Source organism: Apostichopus japonicus, chromosome 17 (genome assembly GCF_037975245.1).
Source record: "Apostichopus japonicus isolate 1M-3 chromosome 17, ASM3797524v1, whole genome shotgun sequence".
NCBI classification, from domain to species: Eukaryota; Metazoa; Echinodermata; class Holothuroidea; order Aspidochirotida; family Stichopodidae; genus Apostichopus; species Apostichopus japonicus.
In genome coordinates this window covers 6,652,419-6,673,980 of record NC_092577.1, presented here as the reverse complement: position 1 = coordinate 6,673,980, position 21,562 = coordinate 6,652,419, and the positions used below count along the sequence as shown (strand labels likewise).

Here is a 21,562-nt window from a genome sequence, read left to right as displayed (position 1 = left end):
TGTGATCAATACCTTTTTCAAAAAAGATAGAATAATCTCAATTCTTGATTACCCATTTTTTTTATAAAATTCTCAACCCGTCACAGAAATTGGTTTCCTATTATAACTAATAAATTAAAATATGTAGCCTCACATTCTAACTTTATTAAACCTTACTTGCTATAAAACCTTTAATTAATCATTTAATTGTAAAACAATGAAACTAACCCTTTAATCTTACATTACCACTTTATTTTCCTCTAATCAAATCTAATTATTTCTGTTAATATTTGTCTCCCCTTAAAATGAATCCTTTGTTTCCGTTTTAACTAAATTCCTTTTTACAAATAAACACCACCTAAATGTCCTAGTTTGTCGCTTTACTCTCCTTTATTTTTATTTTGTTATTTTTATTATTTATAATATCATAATAATTATTCTAATCCTAACCAAATGCAATCTATTTATCTCTATCTACTCTATTATCAGTAACTATATTCTTTCATTCTAGATTCCTATCTCCTGTGTGTATCTAGTAGACTGCTCTCCTAGAGTTGATGAGTCTGGTCTGAACCTTATCCTTGAGTCTGGTCTCTCTCTCTCTATCCTGAGTTCTCTCCAGGAGCTGGTGATCGGTGACGAAGGCAGGATACTAACTAATGAAGAGTTGGCGGCCATCTTGTCTTACTCCTCACAGTGTACAAGCTTGAAGAAGCTGGAGTAAGTATTCCGGTGTAGATGATAGAATCATCATGACAGTTAAACAGGGAATTAATTTAATTAATATAAGTTATCAATATTAAACGAACAACAGACAATGTAAAGTCTGCTGTAATTTTTGAGTTTAGTTGGATTTATTTGAATAATTAGGACATCGCGAAAGGAATTATGTAGGATGTTATAATAAATAAAACAAAATATAATAGATTAATAGGTAATATTTTAAGAGAGTGTTGGTAAAAGAGGGGTGGGGTGGGTGGGGGTTGTTTAAAATATTCTTTGTTTAGTTATTGTTAAAATTTAAATAAGAAATAGGTTTTAGAATGACAGAAATGTTTATTAGGACAAAATAAGAGATATATAGACAAGGTTGTTTGAATGAGTTTTAAAATAGGGTTTTTGAGTTTATAAGTAATAAATGTGAATTTTCAAGCTGAAACCTCCAAAATATTTGTTTTTGAATTATGTTCAATCTATTTAAGATTTTGTTTTTCAACGAAAGAGATTGAAAGTCGTTATAAATATAAAAGAAGTAAAATGATGGCAATAAAATAGCAAAAACCTATGAATCTATACATAAATCCGATGTAATCAGATTATAATACTCTACTCTCTGCTAAAACTGAAATTAATACCACACAAGCAACCAATAAAACAGTTTTAGTTGTCGCAGTTTAAAAAATAGTTATTCAAAATAAGTTAATAAATAAAATTTATCAAAAAGGGGAATAAATAATTGTAATGGAGTTAATTATAAAGTTAAATTGTATTTTGTACTACCTAAAATTATTAAAGGCAAATATGTATCTCATAAATTGCAGAGGAAAGATTTAATGCATTTAAAACTACATCAATTTCTTCTTTTTAGTTTGAAAAACAATTTGACAAAAAATGAGCTAAATTTATATTTATTCTCATTATTTTTCATAATTTTAAACAATAATTTAAAGTTATTGCGAGCTTCGTCTTTTTATAATTGATAACTTTGAACAAAAACGGTTTAATATTTTAATAGTCCTCGTATAAATATTACGAGATACTTGATTCGATCATGATGTCCCTGCTGTGCCCTATACAATTTAGTGTAATTGAATCCCTCACCCCAACCCCAACCCTTAATTATAACCCATTCGAACACCGGTTTCACTCAATATATTCCCGATACCTCCTATTTACCAATCCATTGTTACCCTACCTACCCCCTTCAGCTATAACATTGATTACACTCTTTGTTCTTAGCAGTTTCCCTTTTCAATGTATTTTTACCCTCCTCCCATCCTAACCCTATCATCACCCTCTTTGTTCCTTTCACCGAGCGGTTTGTTATCATTATCTCCAGCTCCATTATCAATTACCTGTGTTTTCTTTGTTTCTTCATGTCCATTGTTTCCTTCACATAGTCCTACTAAGAATATATTGTAGTTTTATAGACAGAGACGTAAACCTCGCTAATACATTAATTTATTTATTTTTCTGAGACAAGATTCATGAGTCAAATAGGTTACACAACGAATGTATTCAGTTTAATATATCGCTACTCCTCTCGCCTTCATCAGTTCCTCAGACCAACCTCATGAAAAGTTTCCCATTTCCATCTTTACACATTCACGTTAATGTTATCAGTTGATATGATCCACAGTGTATGACGTGTTACTAAAAATAATGAAAGAAATTTTAAGTCGCCCAATCCCGCCTCACCCGACACTCCAAAGAAACAGGGAAAAATATATTCAGTTATACCTTAAATAAAATACCATATAAATGAAAATTAATCAGCATGTCAAATTCTAAATGGCATTCCAGGAGTAACTTGTAACCACGGAAAATGTATCAATGAAAAGTATTATACGTTGGCAGCAGAGCTTGGTCGGATTATAAATAAAAATGAAATACAGATCTATGATTATTCACTTTCTAGACTATCAATGCTTTTTCCCAATCCCCGTGTTTCAGTATGCTCGTCTGTAAGTTTAGTCTAACCTCCTCCACCCTTCAGACACCCTACACCTGCTCCCGCAACTGCCCCTCCCTTCGCCCTCCCCTCAGAGAGATTCATTTGTATGTTTTCAGAGAGCCCATCAAATCCATTCCATGTTTTTACCCGATAACATCATCACCGTTTTAGTACACACAGTAGGCATATTCTACTTCTACAATAGTTTTCTGTACAAATATATGCAGCGCTTACATTATACAGACGATTGATTCAAACAATTTATGTTCTAAAGCAAGTCAATAGTAAGAATGCCACACCTGGAACTCCCGTAAATATCTCATTAGCATAATAATAGATGACTCGAACCAGTTTAACATCATGAATAGAAACAGGTAAACGAACCACGTGCCCATTGTCAGTGAACGTGTCAAAGTAACCATGGAAACAGACATTAAGTAGGTCAGTAGATGTACAGCAGTGACTACGAATCATCGATTGGGGAAATCCTCCAAATAACATATTTTTATTAGGTCATACGCATTGTTGTTGCATACGTTGCGTTCTTAATTGTTGGCAATTCTATGTAAGTTTTACCATTATATATGAGCAAAATTGCTCTCATTGGTTGTTTAATGTATTCCCACATGTTCCCATGCAAACCAATCGAAGGAAACTTGAAGAGAGAGGGTTTATAGACAACACAAAGTTATGAATACAAATTAATTCTTGTTACGTTCAGTTCATCTTCTTATTAAAGTTGCTTTTCTCGTTGGTAGGAGTCTGACAAGATAACACATTATGTAGCTCTCAATTAATTATAGGTAGTAGGGAGTGAATGTATATTTAATAAAAATATGTTTCATGATTCCCATTGTTTAGCTGCAGATTAGTAAATTACGGTATTAAACGCCTTGCATAAACGGACACTGCTGGATCGTTAGCATCATGTGTTTCACAGTTGAATTTGTTTGACTGTTTAGCAGGAACACAAATAATAGGGTAATTAAGTTCGTATTGAGAAGAATAATTTGCGTGTCAAACAATGAGCTACACAATAATCATAGGATGATTAATAAAACACCGTATTGAATATTTACTTTGAGTAAAACACATTGTGCGAGCTTAGTAGAAAACTCTGTAAATGAAAGCATCCAATCAAATCTGCGATATTAAATGTAGTTCCCGGAATCAACATAATGCACTTAGCTATTATCGTTATCGCCCTCGGTTTAGGTATAAATGTTGCGCATTAATTAATATAAAACAATGTAATTTTTGTGAGATAAATTTAAAAATAGGTTTTAAAGAAGCCGCAAATAATGATCCAATAAGTCCAATTGAAATGAAACCGTGACAGCTGAATATGATGAAAGGCCATACTGGACCTTTCCACTCTTCACACAAAATATGCTAAAATAGTACTCTTCGTTAAATGTCCAGTGTTCTCTCTCGATATAGATACAAAGATTGAAACGAATTCAAAACGCTTATGTAATATACTTCTTACCGAAATTAGTTGTTTCTCCCAAGTTTGATACTTACACCGTCACTGTATAAAACATTTGACATTATTTAGAGTTGACTTTATTGATATTTCAACCAGTCACGTGACCAGCCGAATTGGTGTGACGGGGAAAGCCTCGTCTTTCGTCCTCGTCTTAATAGTCAGAGAACTTTTTTTAGGCATTGATATGACTTTTCCCAGCACCATAAAGTGTTTACCCTTTCTTGCATTGTATTCTTTGAAAGGGGGGGTGGGGTCCAAATATGGCTCGCGTCCGTTGGGAGGGGTCTAAACAGGGAGACCCCTTTTATGAATAAAATAACCTTAAATTAATAAGTGTCAATGCTGTAGCAGCGGACAGGTTGACACAAGAACGGTTTGTTCGATAAAAATAAATGGTTTAAAGTTCATCAATATTTCTAGAATATGGCCTACATGTGTACATTGAGTTGATATGTCCGCTTTGGCCCTTACTTTATATAAAATATTAATGAAATATTTTTAAGCGCATCTTTCAGCCACTCAATGAATAGATACAGAAAACAAACGATTGTAAAGAAAAGCTTCTACATTATAACAAATTTGCAACAGTTTGGTAAATATACGTTTATTATGCTAATTAGATACGAGGTATGTAACCTATATATTTTCTTTATATGACCGGAGTGGTGTTTTATATATATATGGCTGTGCAATGCAGGTGTAAGGTAGGATGATACTGAGCTAGACTTGAACATATTACTTGGATATTATACACTATATATCTGTTACCTTTTAATCCAGATAATTTCATTTCATGCTCGCCAAGCTCAACTTGCTGTAGTAAGGAAGCTTACAGACAATATGTTTGTATATGCACAGTATCCTTCTCTTAGATTTTGAAATGAACAACATATTAGCAGGGCTGTCAAATATTATTTTCACAGAATACATACTGGTTTTAGTATTAATGTCTCGGCATTTGGTTTAGTTGAGACAGACTGAAAAACAGCTTAGCTTGATGAGTCGCCATACTGTAAGGAGAGCAAGGGCGGCGGAAGCACTTTTAATCTGGGGGGGGGGGGGCACCAACGTCGAAGGGCACTTTGCAGAAATTCGATTGGACTGATGCAGCCTGATATTTAGTACCCTTTATAACTCTTATTGTATTATCTTATTTGCGTATACACATCACTCCATCAACGCCACCCCCCTTCCCCCCTCAAGTAAACAATGCATACTAGCACTGCAATATCTAATGTGCAAATTGGGAAATTGAAAAATCATTATAAAGTCCAAGTCCCGGCACACGCGATCGATACATGCATGAAAGCAAATGAAATATGTCAAAATACTGAAAGAAATATAATTTTCTATGTGTTTTTTAATGGTTCAATTGATATTATTATGATCATTATTATTGTAACGACTTTCCCAATAATTATAACCAATTTGGAAGGGTTATAACACGGCAAATGATTGTATGTTATTGGCATGCGATGTAAAAACCAACGCATGCCTATATGATATGCATATTAACGTGTTGAACGCGCGCGTAGCGCGCGAAAAACTTTGGTAATATTTTTCGGGCATGTCGTTATAGCCACCCCCCCAAAAAAAAAATGGGCTCCTCGCCTGTGGTAGTAAACATTTAAACTTCCCGAAATATTTCATTCGACAAGGGTTTCGCTTTGTAAACTCTTTATTTATTTAGAAATTTTTATGTAGAAAAAGGGCACATTTTTAACCTGAGGAAAAGTGGGGGGGGGGGCACGTGCCCCCTGTGCCCCCCGGTTCCGCCGCCCTTGAAGGAGAGGGTGGTATTATAACGATTTTCTTCTTTAGCAACATTTATGTATTTTACCACACTCTTAGCAATCATAACAATCCTAATAAAATATTAATATGCTATCACAAAGGTTCAAGGTTTCACACCCTCCCTATACCCCTACCACCAGCCCGGTTAATTCATATCGGCCCCATGCCAGATCTGTGTGTGGTCGATCTTTAATGGATTTTGCCAGAAAATAATACAATTTTAAATGATATGACCACAAAAATCGGATTGCTGAAAAAGAGGTAAAACGAGTGTTGTAAAATCCCCACTAGTCACACCACAATCTATATATTTAGGTCTATTTACTTGTAGGTTAAGTCACCAGTATACAGACACTTAGTGTAGACTTCACTGCAAATGTTTGCGATAATACCGTCCATTTACCGCGTCACGGGCGACGGAGCCGTGAAAGAGGGGTGGGTGGGGTAGGGGTGGGGTGGGAGACATGCTTTGCCAGTATCATGATAACCCTGGAAAGTGGCCTCCGTTTTTTAATGGAAATAACCAGGTTCCAACTTTGTAATTAAAAGTGCTCTCTTGTTGTTGTGTTTTTGTAACAAGTGCATTCATGTCTAAAATATTGCTATAAAAAAAATAATAATGATAAAACATGCGGTTCAAAAGTACCGGTAAAAAGAAAAAAAAAATGAAAACATTCAAATACTTTAATTTGTAAGGTGAACGCACAGAGTATTCATTTTGAGAGGTTTAACATAATTTCAGGGTTTAGTGGTTTCTTGCGTAAAATCAAAGTATCATGCTCCACTGGCCACAGTTTTGTCCTTCCATGACACATATCTTTTGCGAATAAACGAAGATCGCGTTGGTGTGGTTCTTAATAAAGTATAACTACACTGTAAACATTAGTTCGTCACGAATGGCAAAATTCTAGTCACAGTGACTAGATTTAGCTAGTCATTACCAATTCGTTAGTTGCAGACCAATTTGCATGGTCGCTCTACTAACATAAATTAGTCACATAAATTTGTACGAACTTTGTTGAAAATCACTATGCATGTCATGTATGTAAGCGTGACGAGAATGTTCTAGTCTTCTGTTTGTTTACTTTCTATAGCTTTCAGCTTTGACCAATGACGTCATTATTTTTACCCAATCATCGTACCGTAGAATACCGTCTGCTCAGCTGATCAGAGATCAAAAATTCAGACGACGGCCGCCGATTATATGTATACTGTATACACGTACATACGTACGTACGTTGTACGTGGTACATTGCGTAACTGCAGATAGTAAAAGGGCTATCAACAAATAAGAAGATTCTCAATCACTTAACAAATCTTCTGAAGCATTTTCAAAATGTCGTCAGTTCGGTAAGTTCAATCACAACTGAAATTTTATTAAATAATAATTGACATAATGTTCAAGGAAGGTTTGAATATCCGCGATATGTTTTGCTGGAAAGTATTTATTAATTAATAACGTTAGGCCTCAGTAAGCATAACTGTTGCCAACGCTAGGCCGAAACTAGGAGTTAAGTCTATAGTAGCAGTAATACACACTTATACGACAATTATGATATAAATGTATGATTAGCTAGTATACTATATTCTATAATGTTGCGAAAGCCTGTGGTGTAGGCTAGCCTACGTCAAGTTTCTAGACACTTCGTCGACACGCCAACCCAGCCTGCATTTCGTGCACTCTGAACTGAAGAACTTCATCGTGGAATTTACTTTAGGTCTTAGGCCTAGAAGGTACTTTAAATTCTTGGCGTACCTTCGGTGTGAGTATAAAATGAAATGCAGTCTGGACACCAACTAGTCCACTACCAACTCAGACTCGTCCACACGCCAACTACTAGTCAACTCTCCCTGTTGGTGTCAAGTCCACTAGCTACCAACTCGATCACTAACAACTCATTCACTACCATTATACCAAGTAGTTCACTCCCCGATTCGTTAACTCACCAACCCATGCTCTACATATGCATACCTATTATCAGCAAACTCCAACCAATAACACTAAAAAGCTTCTTGTTGTAAATTGTACAGTACGCAGTATATACAGTAGTAAGGCCCTAACTTGTCCCCATGTGCGTTTCACTTACCATATATATATTTCATCACAAGGGCAGTTCTGACATATCTTTTCCCCCATAGAGGCTAGGAGGCCTATATCATTTTCTTACATTGAAACATTTGCTGTAAAGTGATGGGGGGGGGGGGCACTAACATAGCATATATGTTGTGATCCCTTACCTAAGAACATTTCTTATATTGGTCACCCCACCAAAAGAAAATACCCCACATCTAAAAAATTATATATTAATTAATAATCAATAATAAAAAATCAATAATAAGCATAGCCAGGACTGAACTTTAGGGGGCATGACATCCAACTGTGGGCATTCAAATATTGTGGGCGAGTTGGTAGTAGACGAGTTGACATAGTGACTAGAGACTCTTTTGGATGAATTGTATCAATTAAATGCAAAATCATGTCATGATATTTAGAAACAACTGACCTAGCCTATGTTACCGATCGGATCTTAAAATTTTGGATCTAGCTTTTTCCTATTTTCCAGTACCATAGTGGTCAGAAAATAATGTTTGGCACAGGTGTAGGCCATAATTGGTATTGATTGAATAGTTTCTATTAGAATAATTGAGAAATGTAAGAAAGTTCAACCAGACTTGACAAGTTTGTGTTGTTATGGGATAACTAACAGTACAGTACATGTGTTCCAAGTCCTTTTTTTCACAAGGATTAACAATGAAGTCTGGTAGGGTTTTGGTGACCAGCCAATACAGTTGTTGAGTTCACAAAGAATCACCAAAATTAATAGTTAATAAAGATGCTCAAAGTAACAGTTTTTATCATTTTGAGAAACTCATAGAATGATACAGCAATTTCATGCAGTTTACTTTTTCATGCAGTTATGTGTTATTAAAATTTGTTACAGTTATTTTCCATTTGTCTCATGCAGATATACCATTTCATTGAACAGGGAGATTGCCATACCAGCTTCTCAATTGTGCTAGAGATTATATTACATGCCTATGTTCATTTTCATTTAACACCAAAATTTCCTGTCCATTTTCATGATATATTTTACAAATGATTGTAAAAAAGAAATGAAGGAATTGGTAACATATTTTTGAGCAGAATTTATTGAACATCTAGCTGCCACTACCACAATGCTAGCTTCGGTCATCTATCTTTTACAACCTTGGGCGAAATAGTTAATAGCAAAATTTTCAAACGTATTAACAATATAGTTGACATTTCAAACTTCAACACTATGGTAAATTTCCCATGTTGTCAGTGCCAGTTCACCACACAAAGCTTTTTAAAGTTATTACAACATTATAGATACATGCATAAAAGTCCAGACAGTAAAATCACTTGTAACATAAACAGTTGTCATCGTACTTTCAGTTCAACAAGGAGCTTTCAAATACATATCCGACAAAAGCATTCTCTATTTTGGGCCCAATATGGTAGACAAAGAAATGATGCAAATATTAATGTCAACAATGATGATGAACAGATTGATGACTTTGAACAAGAAGAACATCCAAATCCTGTTGGCCAGTTGAATAATCCTAATCTTGTTGCAGTTGAAAGTAGCACAGAAGAGCAAGTTGCAGCATTTCTTATTGGTTTGCGAGAAAAATTTAAAGTTTGCCATGAAGCTTGTAACTTTGTTGCCACTGAGATGCAAAATCTGCTTCTCGAGTTCAGTGCCGATATGCAAATGAAAGTTAACTCTGCACTTCAAAATGAAAATATTGATCCTACTCTGATAGATCATAACAACATTTTGGGGAAAGCTCCCTTTGGAGGTCATTGGATCATTTCAGTGATGCAAGGCATGTAAATTCTTTCTGTGCACAAACTTTGGATTTTGTTGAACCAGTTGAATACCTATTGGGAGTTGGAGCAAATGGCAAAGAAAAAACTTTTCAATATATTGATATATTGGAAACGATCAAGTTATTGCTCAAACAGGATGACATTTTTGCTGAGGTGGTAAATGGACATGTAAGTCCTGACGGCTCCCTACAGGACTATTGCGATGGGGCTCTTTGTAAAAATAACCCATTATTGGCTGAATCACAAAATATTCAAATTCAACTGTATCATGATGACTTCTGTGTGGCTAATCCACTTGGAAATAAAGTAAAAAATCTGAAGTTTTCAGCATTCTATTTTCTCATTGGTAACATAAGCCCAAAGTTGAGATCAAAATTGCATGTTATTCAACTGTCTTTGCTGTGTCAAACTGAATGTGTTAAAGAATTTGGACTTCACAAAGTGTTAGCCCCTCTGGTAGCAGACCTCAAAAAATTGGAAAAAGATGGCATTATTGTTGAGAAAGATGGTGCTGAACATAATTTCAAGGGTACTCTTTCCATGATTGTAGCAGACAATTTGGCTGCTCATACTGTTGGTGGCTTTCAAGAGAGTTTCAACACCTTTCGTCCCTGTAGGTTCTGCCTTGTAACAAGAGGGGAAATAAAGGAACACATGAATGCAAATTCAGTTACGAAAAGAACAAGTGCATCATATGACCAACAAGCCAGGATGGCAGAAAACATTCCAGAAATTGCTGGGATGTATGGTCTTAAGAAATCATCCATTTTTAATGTGTTGCAGCATTTCCATGTAGTTAATGGGTTACCTTCAGATATTGCACATGACTTATTCGAAGGCATTGTACCTTGTGTATTGGAAAAAGTAATTTTGCATTGTGTTCAAGAAAATTTCTTTTCTCTTGAACAACTCAACACAGAAATTGACATATTCCCATATGAAGGCACAGACAAGGTTAATAAGCCTACAAAGATGAAAACTAATGTTCACAGGTTCAAAGTAAAACAAAATGCCATTCAAACATGGTGTCTTTTAAGGCTTCTTCCATTGATGGTTGGTAAGCATGTGCCAGTTGGTGACAACATTTGGAAGTTGTTACAGCTGATTGCTGACGTTGTGGAGTTAGTTGTGGCTCCACACACAAATGTTGTCCTAAGTGAATTTTTAGCTGATTTAATAGAGTCATTCTTAATTTATTATTTTGTGTTATTTCCGAATGACTCTATGACTCCCAAGTTCCACTACATGATCCATTATCCTCATCAGATGCTGCAGTTTGGTCCATTAGTGCATTGCTGGACATTACGATTTGAAGGGAAACATCTGTATTTTAAGGAATTGTCACATAGAACAAAGAATAGAAGGAATATTTGCAAAACACTGGCAAACAGGCATGAATATTATCAGTCTTGGTTTCGAACTAAAAGAAATTTTCTTTCAAAGGGACATGTTGAACATTCTTTTGGCAGCTTGTATCCTATCAGGTTAATGCTTAAGTCCATCCAGGATGTGTTGCTACCAGTTACTGGTGAAGCAGAAATGGTCTACACAGCAAAGAAAGCTGAATGCAATGGTACTTCCTATTGGAAAGGATGTGCAGTGATCACTGATGTAGGTCCAGAGGGTTTAATTAAATTTGGCATTGTTGAACTTATTTGCTGGATTGGTGGTACGGTTTATTTTGTGTGTAGGCAAACTTCTACATCTGATTACTGCAATCATCTTCATGCTTACGTCCTCAATGACACCGGCCAATATTCACTAAGAACTACTGACAGTCTTCTGGATCACTATCCTCTCAGTGTGTATCCATGCCAGGGAAATGAACAAAGTATCGTAGTAATTAGACATTACATCCTACTACCATAGTAGTGCCTTTGGGTCTTATGGCTAGTTTTTGGTGACATTTAAGCATACACCACTGTCAATGGGTTGTAAACATACCTGTACATACCACCACTAACTCTGTCATTTGACTCAACAAAAAAACAGTGGTGTATAAATTTGTTGTCAGGACTGTCAGATAGCCAAAAATAAGATTTGCTTCAACCTTCACAATATTGATTCACATTTGTCAACATTCAATAATAACATTAAAAAAATATGGCAAGGAATCACTATGCACAGTTGCGTGCTTGTTTATTCTCTTGATTCGTTCTCTCTCATTAAATACAATCACAAATGGGACAGACAAGAATTATTCTTAAGGCTCAATTATTTAAATAAACATATATTATTGAAAATCAAAACAGCTCACCATTATTGAATGAAATTGCCACACTGGTAAGTGGTAGTTTGACTATGTGCAATAAATTCTGCAAGTAAACATGTTCCTACAGTAAATCCTAAATGGCACAATGGAGAGGCATTTAATTACCTGGTATGTGTTCGTTTTGCTATGAAAATTTATATCTTGTATTCCAGATATCTTTTCATGTATGGCAATGAAAACAAAAAAATAGAAAGAGAAGGCAGTAATACAAAAGAACAATTGGAAGTCAAGGCTTCTGAAGTGTTCCAACTGAAGGAAAAATTTAAGCTGCAGTGTTGGGATAGGAGCTTTGAAGAATGGAGGGACCTTGAACCCCAAGAAGCATTTCCAACTAACACAAAGTTTTTGATAATTTTGTTATCTGCTTCTCAATGCACTTCAAGTTCTAATCGGTAAGAACTTTTGTTACTCCTATCCTTGTCCAAAGTGGTAAAATAATGCCAAATTTGGCTAATTCTGGCCAAACAATGGAAAAAATAGTAACAGACGCATAATGACTCGAATTTGCAAAATATGCTCAGCAGACATGTTTTTAGCTCACATATTAAGTGGGAGCTATCGTGATCTTACTGCGTCTATCCATCTCTATCACTCTGTCAACAATTTGTTTCAAAGTTACCTCCTGCATAGTGCATACATACTTGAACAGAATTTGATGAAACTTGGACACAAAGATTTATCGTTCAAGTAGGTAGGATTTACATTGTTTACTACTGTACAGCTCACGTCCAGCAACGCATCACTCAGCCTATAGACTGTCAGTATCTGATCGACTGTTGTTACAACACCGTTCAAAATGCATTGCACTGACATTTAGCTACGAGTCTCATTTGTTTTCCGGGTACATTATTAGAAACTTTTATTTATATATTTATTTATTTTACAGTAAATGGTATACTCGGTTAGCGTAAAGCTAATCTCCCCCGAGGCCCTGAAATAAAATAACTAATAGTGAAATGAAAAATTTAATCATATAAAATAATAATTATAATAATAAAAAAGTAAGACGACAATGAATATAAAATAGAAAGTTTAAAAGTATTTGAAGACTTGGCATTCTTACACTTCCTTGATAATTCGTTCCATTCCTTAAGAGCAACATATGAAAATGTTTTCTGGTGATACTGGGTATTACCATCCTCTAAAAATGAATTATTTCGTGTGGTGGACCTTACACTTGCTTGGGTATACTGTAACTAAACAAGGGAAAGTTGGACTTAACTCAAACTTGGTATATAGATTTTTTTTGAATAAGTACAGTTAGGATGGTCATACAGACTTAGGATGGTCATAGGTCACCTGTGGGCCGTTATGGGCCATTTTGTGGGAATACGCAAAATGCTTCTTCTCCTACAGATTCCATGGTACAATGTTGAGGGTTTGTCACGATAGTACTATGGAAGTTTTACCTTCAGGGTGTTCATGAATTTGAGATCAAAGATCAACTAGGGGTCTTTTGTGGCCCGGGCCGCGGCCCTATATTTTCAAATTGCTCCTGTTCGTACAGTGTATGGCCAGTTAAAATGAAACTTGGTCTCGACGTTCCTCAGGATGAGAGTTACGAGGGGTGTTCGGAAAATTGAGGTCAATGGTCAGTTAGGGGGTCATCGGGGGTCATTCTTTGTAATATTTTCAAATATCTCAATCTCCCCAAGATTTTGATGGATCATATTCAAAGTTGAACTGAGGATTGTTGGATTGTGTATGAATAAGGTGATGCCTAATAATTTTTGGTCAAAAGTTAATTAATTACAATTAATCCCCATTGTTTAAAACAATCTGAGCCTTCACCTTTTGCCAAAGCTCCTTTAATTTGTCTCCCAGTCTCTGCAGTGTTTGTTTACATAAAATTGTGGTTAAGCTCTGCAGAGGCTGTTAGTGGAATTAAAGCAGGACTGGGAGTTGTTATTAACTGTTGAACTGTAAGCATGAGAGCCCTATAGCCAATCATCACTTGCCGATTCTTAGAAGTCTTTGAGCCTGAGGTATGTAGGCAGCCAGCCAAAATTTTGGCAAGGAGTGCTTCAGGTCTGCTCAGGTAGAGGGGAGATAGTTTAATAGGGTAGGTCAGTGGTATTGTTTGAGAGAGTGGGTAAAATAGGATTTAAAGGCGGAAAATAGGAATTATAGCCAGTGGTGTGGCCAGGATTCTGCTAACGGAGGAGGGGGGGGGGGGCTTATCCCTCATGGGCCCAAAATTGGTGGAATCTGAAAAATGGCCTGAAATTTGGTGGGCCATAAAGCTTTGTGGGCCCTACATTTTTAAGCTCGAAAAGGTATGAGCTTCTGCACCATTGGTGCTCTAGTTTGTGTCAAGAGGTTGGCATCTCTGGTTATATGTATCATTATTTTGTTTGTACAGATGCCCTCTTGCTAGTGACGTGTCACCATCACTGTTGACAGATCCACCACCAAACCTCCCAACCTCATCTGCAAGTACAATTTTTTCAACTCGTACTGACGCCAACTGGGACCTTCATTTTCAGCTACCAGAGTTTTCATCGGCTATTGTTGATAAACTTCAAACTGGGTCTCCACCTCTGAAAGAAGCAGAACGGTCTGCGATGCTGGAAGCCATCTACAATGCAGTCAAAGTATATACTTAGTAAGTGCATTTTGAGGGAATAAATAGTTCAGTAAAAGATATAAATTTGATATGTGCCAGTTTGTGCAGTGCAATTACCTTTTGATGTTTTAACATGGCAAGGAATCAGTAAACATTTTGGTTTTCTGGTTTATTTTTTGATAGTTACCCGAAGACTATGCAGTATGAGCGTATTATTCAGAAGTTGTTTAAAGTCTACCCCAAGCTTGCCAACCAGCCAAATATGTCAACAGGAGATGTTCAGGTATGTCAGCAGTATATATATATTTAGTGAGCATTTTTTCATGAGGGGGTTTGAACGCCTGCTCTGACAGATCCATGGTCTAATTTTTCTTCTTTTCTCTGTTTAGGTTGGGGGGGGGTGGGGGATGGGATGGAGTAGGGAAAGAAAAATTAGGGTTGAGAGTACCAAAAGCATGGTAAAGTAATTAAAATGTAATGTATGTTTGGTAGATAAGTAGGAGAAAGAACGCAGATAACATTTTTTGGAGCGGGTAACCATGTGGGCAACTATTTACAGATAGGTATTGAAGTGCAAATCTATACTACCTCATTAACTAACCAATTTGTCCATGTTACTTACACCTGTACATAGACATGGACATGGATGCTATTGTATGCTTTATTTCTCATCCAATATTACTTTTTTCTCAGCCTAGCTCACCATTCTCCATGGGCACGCTCCCTTTCATACCCCCTCGACAGAAAATGGCTACATTGCTTAAAAGTTTGGTCGAGTAGTGTGAGTAGAATTAAATTATTCAATTAGGAAAAAGTTGAGTAATGTAAATAAACACTAATTGTCAGTTTACTTTATTTTGCAGTCCATCTGGAAAATCAGACTTCAATACAAATTTTCAAATGCAAGGAAGAGGGAGGACAACTCAATCCCTGTGGTGCAGTCACGGAAAAGAGTGAGACCATCTCTTCATCTTCCCCAAGTGCCTGCTGCCAGAAAAACTCCACCACAATGGGGTATGATTAACTATCTCCCACAAAGACAAGAATCAGAAGATGACAAGTCCATTGAATCCCATATTCAGTGGTTGAAAAGGGAGAACGCCAAGAAGAAACCTCACTACTCCAGGGTGACAGAGGCAATGTCAGCAACATTCTCAGATCGAAGACAACTGATTGTTAAAGAAGGTGTTTCTGTGAAGCAGGTCCAGGAGCTGTACCCATGGCTTTTCGATGAAGATGAGGTATTTACTTTCAGTTTATACAGCTCCTTTCAATTACCAACCAGTGTAGTTTTTGGTTCCTTGCTAAAAGCAAAGGAACCTATGTATTCAGGTTGGCGTGTGTGTGTGCGTGTGTGTGTGTGTGTGAGACGCTTTAGCTTGTATGCACGATAACTCAACAAGGGATTGACTGATCATGATCAAACTTGGTGGGTGGGTGGCCCATAGTGAGTAGATGAACCCTATTTTTTTGGTGCTCATTTCATGAATATTAATGAGGTCATGGGGTCAAACGTGAAATACTCCAAATTGCAATTACTTGGCTACTATTACTAGTCGGAATTTCGTCAAACTTGGTATGATGATTATGGTAGATAGTCTTCACACACCGATGTGTGTTGCAATTGATATCAGGGCTTAGCATTACTTTGGCCACAAAGGTTTGTGAGCATACTGTTGTTGTATTAGGGCTTTGTTAGAAATTTCCCTATTAATGGAACTAATGAACAGCAGCAAGGAACCATGAAATGTTTTCATTCTGGTTTTCTGTTGTATTCGTTGTTAGACAAAAAAATTAGGGGGCGGCCACTATTTTTTTGGGGGGCGCGGCAAGATCCACCCAGGGGTGGCAACTTACACTCAGAGGGTCCCCTACAACCCCCCTGGAGTACACTGCATGATGACGTATGTACATAAGTCCATGGTGACTTGCTTGTAAACACAATATCTCAAGATAGCATAGTGCATATATAGAGGAACCTTATACCCGGGCTGGGGGCACACACACCTTAAAATGTTACGTACTGTGCCCCAGGATAAGATTTGTGATTGTCCAAAAATGGGGAATACAAACATGTTGACCTTCGTCTGCAGTACCCCATAATAAAATGACTGGAGATGACACTAAATGTGTGCCACCTGAGGTCAATGGAGGTCAAACACTTAAAAACTGGAAACTCATCTGGTTTTTTTAACAGGAACTGCAATCACTAACCTCATAGTAATGTTGACACTGATACGGTCATTACAATTTATTTCCTTTTGTTGTTATGTAGAACTCTTTTCTTCATTTACCAACATAGAATGTAATCACCAAACTTTTTTAATTTCTTGTTCAATTTTCAGATAATTTTGGAATTCCAGAGAATTGGATCCTCCTCAATTAGGGACCTGATACATGATGGCTTCACCAAATATGCTGATGCTATTGTAACAACGGTGAAGAATAAGAAAAGCCGACCAAACCTTGTAGACAAAGCTATTGGAGACATTTTGAAATATAAGGATGAGAGCACAAGGCATGGTTAGTATTTTATTGGATGAAGGTATGGGCTAGAGCAGAAAAAATATCAAGCGAACACCGACAGGAAATTTGTTCATAAACAACAACGCTTCCTTAGTATGATCAGTGTTTATAAACAACAGCATGTGAGTCGTTAGTGTACTTTAACATCAATAGAACATGACATTTTCAAGCGATAATATTTTGAGGCGTTAGTACCTCTTGGGTCGTGGCTTTGTTCCGGGGATATTCATTAGTTCATGGGTAAAAAAGTTGCCGACCGCTGGTCTAGAGAGCAATGGCGTAGTAAGTGGGGGGCAGTCCGCCCTGCAGGGTACCAGTCAGGGGAGTGCCAAGCGGCACACAGCCCCCAAAATAATAATAAAATTATATCATAATAAGATATATTCTCAAAGGGGATACCCCCCCCTTAGACCCCTCCTCAGAGTGGCATCCTTGCATGGGGGACTAAAGAAGGACCCACCTATTCTAGGTAGCCACTGCTAGAGAGCTCTGTAACACTTCAGTCAGGTCAAATTAATGGTTTGTATTAACTGTGTGAGTCAAGTGTGTCCATTGCCACACCACTCACATAACCGTTGATCATGTTCAAACTTCAAATGTAATAAGCTAGGCCTATCTGATCTTGTCTTCATTTGTGTTTCAAATATATTGTAAGAAAACACCTCTGAGGAGTGAGGATATCATGATATTTAATATTAAAGGGGATTACAAAACAGTTTCACCTATGTTTTTTTTTATAGAGGCCACTAAATATGCTGCAGTGATTGCAGTACCAACCCTTGTTAACGAGAAGTTGGAAAGTATGCTCTCGGTGGTTGATGAAACTGTAAGTAACTTATATATATATAATGGATAATTACCCTAAATTTATCGCATATTTTTCTTATGGGTTGTCATTAACTTCCCCCTTTATAATTAAATTGAAGGGAAACAAAAGACAAACTGATATGTGTATGAGTTTCATTAAACAATAAATGGAAACGTTCCTTGTAAAGGACCTTTTAGCATCAACAACTAGTTCTGTCTGAGTTGAATAAAGTATCTGAAGAAAAGCAAGGAAATTTTAATAATATATTAAGGCAAATAAATTCATTAAATTTTTGCCTTGGAGGCTGTTGCCTCAACCACAACTGCAACACTGCATATTAATGACATTTTAACGTTTGTACTGTGATACCATTGAAATTTAGCCATGTAAGGAAAATGACTCATAATGTTAACAAAATTTGTCAATGATATGTAATATCGTCTTTAATGCTATTATTAAACAGACTATATATTAAATAATTACATATTTAATATGGTGACTTGCACAATCATTCTTAAAAACATGACGTTTGCTTTGACTACATGGGTTCAAATCCCATCCTGGATCTGCCATTGTGCTTCCTAAAATAATTGGTTACTTATTCATTTCATTTTCTTTGTTGGCAGCATGAAGTTAAACTTCCAGTGATCATGGAAATGTTTGAAGGTGAAGAAGAAGTCAGCAGCTACACAGTTAAAGTTGATGGCTTCAAAGTCACAGAATCATCCAATTTCATGTCAGCTTTTGCTGTCTACTTGGCTACATTTTATATATTTAACTTGGTTTATCCAACAGCTCTGAAGAAAACCCTAAACTTCTACCAGAGGATGATTTTAAACATCCAGGATGGACTCCCAGTTGACAAGACAGTTATGAGAGTTGTAGAAAAAATAAATATGAATATGTAAATATCATATGTTGGTCGCTTGAACTTTCACCCCAATGGTGTTAGCACGTACAGAAATGTTGTGTCTTGTTCTTGTAGTAGTTATGATAATAAAATCATACATTCAATATAAGGAACAATCTGTGATATACAGTGCGCATTATGCAATCAGTGAAATAACCACAGTACGTAAAGACATACAGAAGTTGTGGTGGAATGGCTAGGGCACTGAACACATGATTCCATGATCGTGGGTTCATGTACCAACCTGGTCGATTTGTATGTATCTTTAATGAAGGCACTTAATCTCAATTGCCTCTATTTACTCAGGTGTATAGGGTACCCTGGGAGGTAATTCAAAAATATACTTGTCTAGCCATATACGTACACATAATACTGCACACCGGTTATATTCAATAATGCACACCGGTCATACTACTAGTATATGCTATAGTGCATGCCTAAGCCCCACATAAGTGTAGTGTATAAGATTATTGTTTGTGTACTTGCGCACACGTTTGGGATCAAGCAAAGATCAAATTATCAGCAAATGATTTTCGATATATCGGGCAAGTCTTTAACATGGACTTCAGTGTACTTGGAAATAATTACAATGATTAAATGAGGTTAGTGTGATTGAATGTGGGGACCTCATTTAAAATGTACCCCAAAAAATTGACCTAGAAGGTAATTGTCTACCAGTCAAGACATAGCTTATGGTTTGTGATAAAGTACTTCTAGAAATGTTGTAACTATACTTTGTTTACTGTTCCACCCTAGTGTTGCTTCAATGATAATAACATGTTCAACTTGCATGTTCTGCAATAATATTGTACCATCACATCTCATGGTCAGAAACTCAGAATAATATCACTTCCAAGTTCATAAAATGACTTATATTATTCTTTTGTTTTAAATGTAGTTGTCAGATGTTGTTAGACATAGAAATTTAATCTCTGGTCAATGGTTCTCTTTAAAGCTCACTTTTTGGTTTAGCTTGTCATGGTAATATTTTTATTTATCATCCTAATTCGAGATGATGATTATAAGGATATTTTCTGGCCCTTTTAACAGCTAAGGTCATATAGAGCTACTCAAGGCCTTTTTATACCATTTGACTTGACATGGGGTATTATTTTTATAAATAAATTATAAATAGTTATATGATATATTATTTTGTGTATATTAAATCTATGTTATGTATATTTATATTAAAATATTAATTAAGATAATTTATTTGGTTGAAGTTCTATTTTTATATTTGAGCTGTGTACTCCCAAACTTTCCCTTTATCTGTCTGTCCACATCTTTTCCATGCTGTTATTTTGATGAAACTGATGGAGCCCATAATGATGCATGATCTAATTGTTTGAAAACTCTTGAACACTGCCAACTTAGGAGCGTTTCAAAGTAATCCCATGAGTAGTCTCAAGATGTTTTATCGGAGAAGATTTTGACATTTTTGTAAAGATAAGTTTCCCAATTGTCCAATAAATATATATTTCAGTTTTAAATGTTCTTTAACCTTTAGTGTTTGTTACTGTTCTTTATGAGATGACTTTTAAATGGAATGTTTATTTGTCACATTTTGCATTAATACTGAATGTTAATAAAAATTACCATGAAACTTACAATGTGTGTCACTATCTCATTTCTTAACTAATCAGTACTTAATCTGAAACTAGTCTTGTGACCTAAATAAGTAGTCACAGTTGCAATGACTAATATTTTTAGTCACTGGACTAAGCTTTGGTCGATAGAGGCATCGTAGTAGGACTAATTTTAATTAGTCAGAAAACTCGATTTAATTAGTCACAAAACTAATGTTATATAGTCAAATGACTAGAAGAAACTGGTCGATAGAGGCATCGTTGTGACTAATTTTTTTTAGTCATATAGACTAACTATTGTTTACAGTGTAGGAAGTTGTATCAACTCCTTGGTATGAATGAAGTCTGATATTTGGGACACATGCAGTTCTTCATTGAGAACATCGTTGAATAGGAAGATTCAATTGTGTAATGGTTAAGGAAATTCTTATCAACTCTACAAACATTTTATAGGTTTTTACAATTTGATTTAGATCAATGACAACAAAAAAACATTGCGTGTAATGTGATAACATTATTGAAGGTTGATAATGAATAAATACTTAAATAATAAGAGATCTTGGTATATCTGCCTTGTTCATACATGTAATTGCAACATTTTGTGTTTACCTTTTATTGAAATCACCAAGGGGGGATCAGTTGTTTCGCCCAGTAAACAATGTTGCTATGTACTCGACCCTCCTACTCCTCTCCATTCCATTAATCTTCCTTTTCAGTACAAGACTGTTTACAAGTTTTTCATCCCGTCATTACATCGAAAAGTGTAAATTGTAGCATCTTAAACTATTTTGAGATTAAGAAACAATAATGTTGCTGTAAGTTTCATTATTTCTAGATTGATATTTTACCAGTGAACTCTAACATTTCGAGTGATTTATGTCAACTTTATCAATGTAGTTATGTCAAAGGCGTGGTGTTTGTATTACGCGCTGGTACTTTCTTGCCGTACAAGCAAAGCGCCATCAGTAGAATGGGTGGCGTCAGTATATGTCGCATGACGTCATTCTCCTTACTTCAATTATATGATCCAACCTAATTTAGTTTTCGTGGGATCTTTGAAACACAAGACTTGTGATTATAATTAATTCTGATCAGAATGGTC

The 21,562-nt window shown here is 36.0% G+C and overlaps 2 protein-coding genes across 3 annotated transcripts in view; both read left to right on the top strand.

The window, feature by feature from the left end:
- LOC139985115 (NLR family CARD domain-containing protein 4-like) overlaps nucleotides 1-21,562 on the top strand; it is a 373,980-nt gene that overhangs the window by 51,427 nt on the left and 300,991 nt on the right. Inside the window, exon 5 of the mRNA XM_071999315.1 lies at nucleotides 491-699. Coding sequence (XP_071855416.1) covers nucleotides 491-699 — 209 coding nt within the window. The remainder of the gene's footprint in view (nucleotides 1-490; nucleotides 700-21,562) is intronic.
- On the top strand, nucleotides 7,169-20,765 carry LOC139984867 (uncharacterized). 2 transcript variants are annotated; one of them, XM_071998977.1, is made up of 8 exons: nucleotides 7,169-7,286; nucleotides 12,217-12,456; nucleotides 14,427-14,669; nucleotides 14,814-14,913; nucleotides 15,494-15,871; nucleotides 16,976-17,153; nucleotides 17,897-17,982; nucleotides 18,591-20,765. In XM_071998977.1, exons 1-8 carry the CDS (start codon nucleotides 7,273-7,275, stop codon nucleotides 18,870-18,872), a joined length of 1,521 nt encoding a protein of 506 aa, XP_071855078.1. In that variant the 5' UTR covers nucleotides 7,169-7,272; the 3' UTR covers nucleotides 18,873-20,765. The 2 variants fall into 2 exon arrangements, with proteins under 2 accessions (XP_071855078.1, XP_071855077.1); XM_071998976.1 differs by lacking the exon at nucleotides 7,169-7,286 and having other exon boundaries at nucleotides 11,755-12,456.

Bases quoted from the DNA above. Each gene is read 5' to 3' on its own strand.
- LOC139984867 (XM_071998976.1), top strand. From the start codon at position 12,191: ATGAAAATTTATATCTTGTATTCCAGATATCTTTTCATGTATGGCAAT. The intron at 15,872-16,975 runs GTATTTACTTTC...TTCAATTTTCAG, and splicing joins GGCTTTTCGATGAAGATGAG to ATAATTTTGGAATTCCAGAG. The intron at 17,983-18,590 runs GTAAGTAACTTA...CTTTGTTGGCAG, and splicing joins TCTCGGTGGTTGATGAAACT to CATGAAGTTAAACTTCCAGT.